Source organism: Peromyscus leucopus, chromosome 1 (genome assembly GCF_004664715.2).
Source record: "Peromyscus leucopus breed LL Stock chromosome 1, UCI_PerLeu_2.1, whole genome shotgun sequence".
Lineage (NCBI taxonomy): Eukaryota > Metazoa > Chordata > Mammalia > Rodentia > Cricetidae > Peromyscus > Peromyscus leucopus.
Genome location: NC_051063.1, coordinates 98,321,056 through 98,333,240, shown reverse-complemented (window position 1 = coordinate 98,333,240; position 12,185 = coordinate 98,321,056). Strand labels below are relative to the sequence as shown.

At 38.1% G+C, this 12,185-nt stretch overlaps 1 protein-coding gene across 1 annotated transcript; it reads right to left on the bottom strand.

Moving 5' to 3' along the window:
• Positions 1-2,495: 2,495 nt before the first annotated feature.
• Positions 2,496-5,440, bottom strand: LOC114710265 (olfactory receptor 226). Its single transcript, XM_028894369.1, has 2 exons — positions 5,316-5,440; positions 2,496-3,621 (listed from the first exon to the last, which is right to left on the bottom strand). The coding sequence occupies exon 2, from the start codon at positions 3,477-3,479 to the stop codon at positions 2,496-2,498; it is 984 nt and encodes a 327-aa protein (XP_028750202.1). The 5' UTR covers positions 3,480-3,621; positions 5,316-5,440.
• Between the last annotated feature and the right edge of the window lie 6,745 nt (positions 5,441-12,185).

Here is a 12,185-nt window from a genome sequence, read left to right as displayed (position 1 = left end):
TAATGAAGAATTCTCTCCATTTTTATTAACTTATTTTCAGAATAAAGAACACTGAGCCTGCATATCTCTATATGAAAAGAGTCCTATCATTGTGCTACAAAATTCTTTTATACTCTGTAATACTTGCTCTCAAGAGACAATACAGCCTAATTTTTTTCTAGAACAAGAAACATATCTTTTATATCCTTGTCAAATGCTCTGAATATCCTCCACCAACCCAGATTTCTCCAAACTTGAATAAAGATATACTGTGCACTGAACTTTCATTATTCTATTAATTTCCTTCAGAATCCCGCATAAGCCCAGAAATGGTGCCTATTGACATTTTACATAGCTCCTCATAGAGCTTTCTTCAGACCTAAATAATTTCACCTGATGCCTCTAACCACTCACCATAGTGAAATTGCCCTCTTTGACAATGGAAAACTCTTCAGACATTTATACTAGAGAGGGACATTGTGGGTGGGTTTTTACATTCTCTGAAGTCAATGTCTAGTACTTGTTTATGCTGCATGGAAATTACTACAGCACCAACACAAAAAGACAGGAGAATATAGTTCATATTCACTTAATGTTGACTTAGATGAAGACACCTCTGTCTTCTCAGGAGGCTAACACGGGCATTTGTCCTGACTCTAGGGAAGCTCTGTGCACTGCCAAGATCATATGTCCAGGGGACCTGGACAGAAAAATTAAACCTCTACCCATCTGTAGATTCCTGCTTGTACCTGAACTAAAATTTCTACCTGCGGTCATGGCATTTTTTTTGTCTTATTCCTGTAGGCAAGTTGATGTGATTCCAAGTTACAAAATCTTCTAAAAGAAATTTAACTAGGTTCATGTAACAGTACATTAATTTGTTTATGTGTGTCTTAAGATAATATTATACCAGTGTTTTGCTTTTCTATTATTTCTTTATTTTAATTTACATATAATAATTATACATATATATGTATATGTATATACCACTATGTGGTATAGTGATGTGTGTATACATTCTGGAATATCACAGTGTGTGTGTGTGTGTGTGTGTGTGTGTGTGTGTGTGTGTGTGTGTGTACCTTTATGGATATGTCTTTTTCCCAGTGTTATTCAAATATGCATACTATGATGTTATTCACATGTGAACTCTGAAAAAGTTGATCTCATAGAAATTGAGAAAACAATGGTGGTTACCAGAGACCAGGAAGAATATGGAGGAAGGATTACTGTGGGAAAATTGGCTGATGAGAGCCAAGTTACAGTTAGAAAGAAAACATATATTACACTACTCATTTATTAAAAGACTAAGTTCAGTTCTTCAAAGTCAAGATATTTAAGCTATGTGAATGTTCTTTGGAATGTATGGGGTTCTACATAAAATAAAATATACTAAGATAGACATCTGGAAAAGTGAGGTATCCTAGGGAAGCTTTGTCAGTCCCTGAGGATCTGGATCATTCTATTTATGTGTATTCTATGTATGTATATATTCTAATTGGAATTTGGTGAAGAAGTATCGACCTAGTACTTCCTGTACTTATTGTCTCCTCTTCTTCTACACCTTCCTCCTCATCCTCTTCCTCTAGTCATATTCACTATACATGTACAAGTAAACGTAGCAACTTCTATGTGCTTCACTCTTGTTTCTCCATAATCTTGGGACTGGCCACAGTCTCACAGGTGGTAGGAAGTATCACTAACTAAGCTACAACCCTAGCCCTGATAGTCTTCTTAAAATGCAGCCATGGAAATGAAAAAGCACTAATTCAATGACCTCAGGAAATTTGGAAATGGAGCGAGAAACCACTGTGATCCGAGAAATAATAAACTACCAGCGCCAAAATTCACAGTTTGGGCTGGTGATGTCGATCAGTTGGTAGAGTGCTTGCATAGCAACCACAAAGCCTTGGTCCATGCTCACAAAGGCACATAGCTGCAATCCAAGAACTTCTAGAGGCTCAGAAGTTCCAGGCTCCTTTCCTTACATGGAAAGCTCAATAGCAACCCAGAATACATGAAAATCTGTTTAAAAGTCTTAGTTTCTTATTTCCTTCCTTTGAAATTCACAACAGAATATTTACCTTCTGGGCTTCAGGTATTTCACAAACTAGTTATTGGCTTGTGTGTTTTCCTTCTTGTAGCCCATGTTTCCTTTAATGCACTTGATTTGTATGAGCTACAACTATCTATATAATACTGGGCTAGATCTTACCCCATTAATTAGAGCCCTTTCCTGCAGAATTCCAACCTCTACCTTGACATGCTTTTTCCTTTTCTGGACTAGTTTCAGGAACTAGAAACTCTGACTCCTAACTTAATCCCGCTGATTTAGACTGAGAGAGAGAGAGAGAGAGAGAGAGAGAGAGAGAGAGAGAGAGAGAGAGAGAGAGAAAGGGAGGAAGGAAGGAATGAAGGAGCGAAGGAAGGAACATAGGAAGGAACGAAGGAAAGAATGAAGGAAGGAACGAAGGAATCGAACCCAAGTTTTACCAGACTTATCAACTCCTCCCTACCTAACCACCTCTGCCAGATTTCTTGTCATTAGCATCCTGGCCCTGGTACAGGTGCAGAGTGTGACGTAGGGCTCTTTTAACCTCTTGGTTGCGCAAGCAGTAAATGATGGGATTGAGCAGTGGTACAATGACTGCATAGAGTACAGAGACCAACTTGTTGGTGTCAAAAGCTGAGAGTGCCTTAGGCCTGGCATAGATGAAGATGCTGGCTGCATAGAAGATGATCACAACAGTAAGGTGGGAAGCACGGGTCGAAAAGGCTTTATGGCGGCCAGCGGCTGAGGGGATGCGCATCACAGCACCAGTGATGGCCATGTAGGAGGCTCCAGTGACAGAGAGTGGCCCCAGCAGAATAAAAATGGCCAGGATAAAATCTGTAAGTTCTGCTGTGGACATGTCAGTGCATGAGAGGTTGAGCAATGGAGAAACATCGCAGAAAAAGTGGTTGATGGTGTTGGGGCCACAGTAAGACAGACGAGAAATGAGGAAAACTTTAACCATTGAGATGCCGAAACCTCCAGCCCAGGATCCAGCTGCCATCTGCACACACAGCCGGCTACTGACAATGACAGGGTAGTGGAGGGGGTGACAAATAGCCACATAGCGGTCATAGGCCATAACAGCAAGAAGGACACACTCAGTGCAGCCCAGGCCCAGGAAAAAGTAGAGCTGTGTCATGCAGCCCTCGAAGGAAATCAGCTGTCCATGGTTCTGATTGGAGCCAATGAAGCCAGCAAGCATCTTAGGAATTGTAACAGTGACATACCAAATCTCCAGGAATGACATATTAGCCAAGAAAAAATACATGGGTTTGTGGAGGGTGGAGTGGTTCCTAATTGCTGTAATGATGAGTGCATTTTCAGTCAGCACCAACACATAGGCCAGTAGAGAAAAGAAAAACAGTAGTGCCCGCAGTGGTGCAGGAGCTGGGAAACCCAGCAACACAAATTCACTCACTCGCCCACTGTGATTCCTTCGCTCCATGCTTTCAGTCTTGTTTACTGCTCTTCAAGAGAGGAGACCAAAGTGTCTGATGAAAGCAGCAGCAAGAATCTAGCCTGGTGAGTTTACTCAGATAGCCTGCAATACATGTGGTACATACAGTTAATAGCAACCATTCACTGAGCTGAGTGATGAGCCAAGAAAACACAGACAAAAATAAATTACAGTCAGATGCAGAGATCCACAGCCAAGCACCAGGCCAAGCTCCAGGAGTCCAGTTGAAGAGAGAAGAGAGATTCTATGAGCAAGGGGCATCAAGATTATGATGGGAAATTCTACAGAGACAACCAAATTAAACTAGTGAGCACTCATGAAATTTAGACCAACAGCTGTGGAGCCTCCACAGGACTAGACTAGGTCCTCTGCATAAGCAAGACAGCTGTGTAGCTTGATCTGCTTAAGGAGACCCCTGGCAGTAGGATCAGGATCCATTCCTGATGGATGAACCGTCATTTTGGAGTCCACTACCTATCGTGGGACACCTTACACAGCTTTGGTGCAGAGGGAGGGACTTGGAGCTCCCTATACTGAACGTACCAGGCTCTGCTGACTCCCCATGGGAGTCCTTACCTTGTTAGAAGAGGGAATGGGGGTGTGTTGGGGAGGGAAGGCTGGGTAGAGGGAGGAGGGAAGAGAGGGGGATCTGTGATTGGTCTGTAAAGTGAATAAAAAATTCCTTAATAAAAAAAGATAAAATAAATAAATTACTGTGTATTATAGGCACAGTAAAAATGGACCTGGCCCTTGGAGAAGCTTGCACTGAGAGATACCAGGTGAAAAAGAAGAAAAAAAAGATGATAGTCCTAATTGTTACTCTTTTTTTTTCTCGAGACAGGGTTCTCTGTGTAGCTTTGCGCCTTTCCTGGAGCTCACTTGGTAGCCCAGGCTGGCCTCGAACTCACAGAGATCCGCCTGGCTCTGCCTCCCGAGTGCTGGGATTAAAGGCGTGCGCCACCACCGCCTGGCCCTAATATCACTCTTTTAGTGCTATACAAAGGCAAGAAAAAGAAATCAAAGCAATAAATGTTGATGGTTAAACATAGAAGTGATGCATTTTCATTGAAGTAATTTTAAAAACACCTAAAATAAAAAAAGGTAGGATTTTTAGGTTTCCCTAAAGTGACAATTTATCATAAGCTCTATAATATCTCCTTTTTGAGGAAGTAAATATACAAAGAGGACATAGCAACCATATATAACACAATTGAGTATCTACTATGTATTAATATTAGAGGCATTGTTTAAAACATTAGTAGTACTGGTGGCTCTTCAGAACAACTCTGAGGTGCTATCACTAATAATCCCTCTTATACCCAAGGAAACTGAGATATAAAAATGTTAAGTGTGAGGCTGAAAAGATGTCTCAGTGGTTAGGAGCAGTAGCTGCCCTTCCAGAGAACTGGGTTCAATTCCCAGCACCCATGTACATGGCAGTGTACAACCATCTGTAACTCCTGTTCCACAGAATCCAGTGCCCTCTGCTCACCTCCATGGGTACCATGCATACACATGATACACAGACATAGATGAAGCCAAAACACCCATACAAATAAAACTATATAATGAGAAATTTAAAAGAAGAAAAATTACACAGATTTTAAGACGTGGAATCAGAAATTTGAGACTTTAGAACCTATGAAATATTCAGGTGACATGCACTCCAGATTTATATTCAAGAGCAGGAACCTGTGAGTTCAACTAGGAATTCAAGTTTTTCCTGCAAAGAAGAAAGACTAAGGCAGAACACCAAGGGTTACAGCAATTATACGGCTCAAGTCCCACATAACTTAAAACTTACAAAGAAAGTCTAGAACTCACCTAGACATCAGGTCATGAAGTAGGTGCTAGATGACCTGAGGACTGAAAAGTCCATTGGTTCTGAAAGTTTGGCTAACTCTCTTTCAGAGTAATGTCATTCCATTAGCATCAAGGTCAAGGAAGCAAACACTCAGTGGGGCAATCTCTTTTTTTTTCTTGATAACAAAGTCAGAACTTTCCTTTCCAAACCCTTAATCCTTCTTTAGTCTGATGTGTGAGAGAAGTTGGCATTCCCACATAACAGTTCATATGAATAAAAGTCTATTTTCAGTCAGTGTCTTCTATGGTCACGGCATCAGGAGGGGAGACAATGATCACAGTAGAGAATGGAGTGGAGTCTGCTGTATATCTGAATGTTTTTCCTCACAGAAGTTTCTTCTTATTTCTTCTATTGCCTGGGCCTAGAAATGGCAGGGGAAGAATGTACTCACAAAGCAAACTCTAATAACCTGCTAATATTGGAGCTGCATTTATCCTTTTAGACTAGCAAATCAATCCTTGGGCATTTGATATTTCTCTCAGTAACAGCATTACCAATATGTTGGTTTCATAAATGGAAAGTTGACAGCTACAATTGTCCTTCATGACCTTAACCACGACCATCTGCCTCCATACCTTCCTCATATGCCACTCATTATGCTTTTGACCCCCTTGGTCTCAGACCTTCATCTTCAACTTTTAATATTTTCTACTTTCATATTTTGAAAATCTGGAAAAGAAATCTTTTTATATGTAAACTATTAATTGTCTATACTTATGATCTGTCCCCTAAAGTTTAAATCATCAGATTTTACTCCTTTATTTAAAACCCATCCATAGTGCCTTGTTGGCTGTTAAAACTCTTTGACAAAGCACATAGCTATTTCATCATCTTTCACTGCTTTCCCCAGAACATTACATCTTGTCATGGTATTTTTGCCAGTGTATTTTTGAAGCACAATTCTGTGTGTCAGTGTGCAGCTCTGAACCTGGTGCAGTCTCCATCAACACAGCTGACTCAATCTTTGATCGTGGAAGCATGTCTTCATATGATCACTATCTATCCTTTCTTTCCTATCCTCCTCATAGGGCTGGTAGTGTGCCTATCATTATTGCTTCCATTAAAATCTGTACATAAAATCACTACTGTTGCTTAGATGGATGTTAAAAAGGAGATATGAATATGGTGTGGCTCGTATGTCCTCATTGAAACAAAAAATGGACAAAGTCCTCTGGGTGTTATTGAATTTATTAAATATATGTGTAGAAAATAATTATGCTTTTCCAAACCTCTGGGGTTTTTTTTGGTTTTTTTTTTTTTTTTTTTTTTTTTTTCGAGACAGGGTTTCTCTGTGCAGCTTTGCCTTTCTGAACTCACTTGTAGCCAGCTGGCTCGAACTCACAGAGAGCCGCCTGGCTCTGCCTCCCGAGTGCTGGGATTAAAGGCGTGCGCCACCACCGCCTGGCTCCAAACCTCTTTTATAACAATGAGTGATATGTTACCTAAGCCAGAGATCTGGACATTTTCTAGATTATTTTTATACTCAACTTCCTACTACCCTATATCAATTCACAGAACTCAAGAACTATCTAAGTTGCCTCCTTAGTTATCTCTCATGGCTGCACCCTCTTTCCTGTCCTGGTTCTACTACCTTCTTCCTAGTTCCTAATACCAGGTCCATTTTACTTCTTGATTTCATAGCCTCTTACTTGTTCTCTATTCTTCCCACTTAAACATGAGGTTTTTTAACATCAGATTGTTTCTAGAGTAATACTTGTGCAGAAATCACTAACCACAAGACCATCCAGCTTAGAAAAACACATTCAAAACCTTCCAATGCAGCTTCAAAATATGTCTTCTTTTCACTTTTCTACCATAGACAGTCATCTGTCACTGGTTCCTCTTTCTTAGCCTGTCAGGGTATTCCTCCACTTTGTTACTTGGCACATATACCTTTCATTATCAAAAATACTCAAGCCCTCCCAAGGAATCTTTATCATTAACATTTCATTCCCATAATTATTATCCCTCTAAAGCTGTCCATATTCAGTATGAAGAATTATGCTTTGATGTGTCCATTTTACCTTCTGGCAATATTTATTTAGTTAATGATTAACAAAGACAATATGACTGCTGGATGGAAAATGAAGGGAGATATAACATGAACAGAACAGATAAACTGAAGATTGAAGGAATGGGATACAGTGCAAGTCAAATATATGAAGAATTTGTGTGGAAATGATCATCTATAGAGAGTGTAAATAGATCTTCTAGAGAATTGGACACATTTGGGAATCTACATTGATTGTAGGTCTGACAGACAATGAAAACTTCCCACTAGTGGATTTCCCATTCACCAGTGGGTAGCCTCACATTCATATACATATAGCACCAATTGGATTTAGTGGATATCAAAAAGAAAAAAAAAAGGAAAACTGACATGAAGTTTTGGAATGGAGATACATGGGGTATATAGGAGAACTGAAGGAGGAAATGGAGGTTGATATGATTGTATTTCATTGTATACCTATATGAAATTCTCAAGGATTAAAAAAAGCACAATTAAAAAACCACAAGTTAGATTAAGGTCAGGGAAAGTAGGCCTTCTCTAGAATAAAAGTGTGACATATAGGTAGAGTTAACTTACTTTGTAGAAGCAGTGTCAATGACAGAAGATTATGTGATGATTTCTAGAATATGGAAAATATGAAGTAGAAGTGACAGATCATAAGGGCTATAGGGAGGTAAGAATAATATGAATAAATAATAACAAGCTTTTAATGAAAAAGAAGAAATTAGCATCAACAGAAGTGGCAGCGGTAGATAATATAAACTAGACTTTGAAGTTTTAGTAGGTATAGAAAGGAATAATTAGATGACTATTCTTTGTGGAAATAAAGAAATTATGGAAAAATGACCACTTGCCAAGGAATTATCACACAGTAGAATCTACTTACTTTTTCATATGTCCTTAACTTATTAGAGTCCTTCTAAGATGGCCATGTAAGCTAGAAGAGTACTTAGGGAATAAATGAAAAGAAGAGTTGAGGTAACAGGACAAATAAAGCAGCTATGGAAACTCCACCTTCTCTTCCTTCCATGATCAGGGAACTCAGACAAACTAAAGATTCCTCTATACACTACCTCCCTCCTATAGTCCTAATTCCTCCCTCCTCCTTCTGATGCTTTGGGATAGTACTGAGCAGGAGCCCAAGAGACCAGAAGTGTTACAAGATGAAAAACAAACAAAAAGACTAAGATAAATGACATAGAAAGAAAATGTTTGCCAAATTTGAGAAATAGTTTATCAGGAAATTTATATGAAAGAAATGGTATTCTAATTTTTCCATAGGCTTATAGCTTCTCTTTTGGGCCTCTCACTTATAGGCAGCCTTCATTTCTTTCTTGCTTGATATATTTCTGCGCAAATACATGCTTAAAAGGTTGTCATGAGCTTTGGACCTGGTCAATCTGGATAGTTTGAGAAATCACAGAAACAAGATATGACTCAGCTATACTCAGGTATATAGTCAAAATATTCAAAACTAGCATACCAGAGACACTTTCACATCTATGTTTATTGAAACATTATTCATAATAGTCAAAATCTGTAACCATCACAGATGTCCATCACAGATAAATATATAAAGAAAATGTGGTACATATGTGCATTGGAGTTTTATTCAGCAATTAATAATGAAATATTTCATTTGAATGTAAATAGATAGGTTAGAAATCATAATGATAAGAAAAATGGTATATTTTCTTTTGTGTGTAGAATGTAGATTTAAACACACACGTATTTATTTGTGAAAGTGGTAAGGTGACTATCTGTGAAGACAAAGGGAGACAACTGGGGGGAAATCAAAAGAAGAAAATGAAGGAATAGATGTAGCTAAAGTTTCATGTATGTGTGTACATTGTTTCATACAGTGAAATGACACTAATAATATTTTTAAACTAAAAATAAGAACATTAAGTGGGGTACCTAGAACAAGATAGAGACTCAACACTATTGGACTTTCTACTGACCACATTTGGGTGACTCCTTAATTCAGTCACAAAAGATGCTCTGGATTGAGATTGAGATTTCCATATTTTAGTCACTTTTTTATAGTTTATGGTTATTAATCTAGAGATTTTGTTATACAGTTATTTTCTATGAAATGATAATAATGAATTTCAAGTGCTGAGAACCAAACAAGATTATGAAAAGGCTTATCATTGGTACTATTAACTCATACAATGTAAAGGTTGATAATGTGAGGTCCACAGTCACACTGCTAGTGCTAAAATATATGACCTTGGAAAAATAGTACAAACTCTATGGCTCTGTGGTTTCATCTGTGGTATATGATGCTTCAAATACTTTTCTGATTCAGTTGTAGAAATTAAGTGAATTATCATTTAGATAGAAGTTCTTAGAATCACAGCATCTGGAATCCAGTGTTACTATTAGAGAAATATTGCTGAATATGACTGTGTTGATTTTAGAGAGATAAAATATTAGTAGAAATAGAGGCCGGGCGGTGGTGGCTCACGCCTTTAATCCCAGCACTCGGAGCAGAGCAGCGATCTCTGTGAGTTCGAGGCAGCTGGGCTACAAGTGAGCTCAGAAAGCGCAAAACAAAAAAACCTGTCGAAAAACAAAACAAAACAAAAAAATATTAGTAGGAAATGGAAATGTAAGAGAAAAATCTTTGAGATTCTGAGTTTAAGTGTGATTCTCCTAAGTATTGGGGTTAAATATTTCAAACTTCTTGCAAAATGTGAGTGATCAGAAGAAAGTATGATTGGGCAGTTATCACTATATCAGTGATGCACTGATAATAAGTCTCACAGAATTCATGACAGATGTATACATACACAAAAAAAAGGAAAGAAAAAAGAAACCCTCATGGCTCTTGTTACAGGAAATGTCCTGAGTTATAAAAAAGTAATCAGCATTAAATAAAAAATGCTAGTAACACATATAAGATAATTCCCCATATGCTATTGACCAGCAGGATGCCAGAAACCCCCAAACAGTATAGACAATCATCACTGCTCTTCATTGCTCACCAGAATCAGCTGGCAAAGCCACATTGCCTAAGACACCTCACACTTTAGTTGCATGCTATAGAGAAATCAGGCTAGAACTAAGCTAGAAATGTCCTCCCTGGTGGCTAGCTTTCACAATTTTGGAAGGTGGGGAAGGCTGCTGGAAGAGAAGAGTCAACAACAGTTATACAGATGTGGCCCCATGAGCTACAGTAAGACTTGCCTGGGAAAACATGTTCATTTTGTAATAGCATGACTATTATGTAGGTAACCAACTGTTTTCAGGTTGAGTTTAGGGCCTGCTCTAGATGAGGAATCTCATGCCTATGACTGAAAATCCAGTCAAGAGCCTATAACAGAAAGATCATAGACCTTCAAAGGAAACCTATTACTGTTATTTTGTTAAGTGAACAAGTCAAACTACCTTCTAAATACTTGTTTTTATACCTGTAGATCATTGCTGCTCTTAACATTACTCAGAGGAGATGCTTTATGCAGTGGGCTGTGGTTAAAGCAGAGATTCAAACTAGTCAAAGTGTTGAGGAAAACTAAGTGTTGGGTGCTCAGCCCTAAATAAAATATCTATGCCAACCCTTCCAGGGCTCTGGGAATGTTGGGGTAGGTAAAAAGAACATAAGAGCCAAAGGATAGGGAGCAGTGATGAAAGACAGTGCCTTCTGGACAATGAGGCCATTGCACTCATGAAACTCACTGCAGTTGTGGCTATCTGAATAAGAGCTGTGCAAAACTGGACACAACAACACTGCAGTATGGATGGGAATGGAGCTCATAAGGCCCCACTCATCACTGTGAACCATGGGCAATTAGTGGTTGTTGAAGGGTGGGTATCACTCAGTGGTGTAGCCACTGATAAGTTGTTTGTGCTCTTACAAGCACCTTATTTAATTACAGTGTGTCACAAAAGAAACACCAGAGTTGGAGGGAGATTTGTTACAAAGAAAAAGGCCTTCACCTGGAGAGGGGAGGGGATGAAAGAGAGCAATAAGAGTGAAAATGGCCAAGTGTGTGTGTGTGTGTGTGTGTGTGTGTGTGTGTGTGTAATCAATTTTTTTTTAAAAAAAAAAGCAAGAAAATTGGCAAAAATCAAAGATAAATGGTATGTTATTGGGGAGAAGTAGAAACATAAAGGATTATCTGAAAAAGTACCTACAATAAAAACACATCATTGAGTAAAAACATGTCACTGGTATATTTAAATACTATACTCTCAGTTTAAAAACTATCAACACAAACAACTGGTTGAATTAGAATTTATTTGCTTTGTGACAAATGCACTGTTTAAATAAAGAATGTTTGAAAAACTACATTTCAAATGGATGTCAATTTTCCTTTTTAACATATATTCATTGAATGTTGTGATGGATTTCATAAAGATATTTTCATTCATATATATAATATACTTTGACCATATATACCCTCCCTATAGTCTCTCCCATTTTTATATTTCCCTGGAATTCTTCATTTTCTATGCATATAATTGTGCTTTTTATACTGTCCCAAATATCCTGTATTTTCTTATCATGTGTTCTATTAAATTTCTCATTTTCCTTAGGTGGGTGTTCCAAATCTTCTAATTTGTCTTTAAGGCCTGATATGTTGTCCTTCACATGGTTCATTTTGTTGGTGAAGCTTCTCTTTAACTTCATATTAAACAAATTGAATTTTAAATATTTTATTAATTCTTTGAAAATGTCATAGTGTATTTTAATCATATTCACCATCCTTATCCAGTGTTTCCCAGATCCACCTCTACATCTCTATCCACCCAACCTCATGTTAAAAATATAAAAATATCTATATTTTTAAACCCATCAAGTCTAGTTTATACT

Excerpts from the sequence above, each read along its gene's own strand:
- LOC114710265 (XM_028894369.1), bottom strand. The coding sequence starts at position 3,479 with ATGGAGCGAAGGAATCACAGTGGGCGAGTGAGTGAATTTGTGTTGCTG.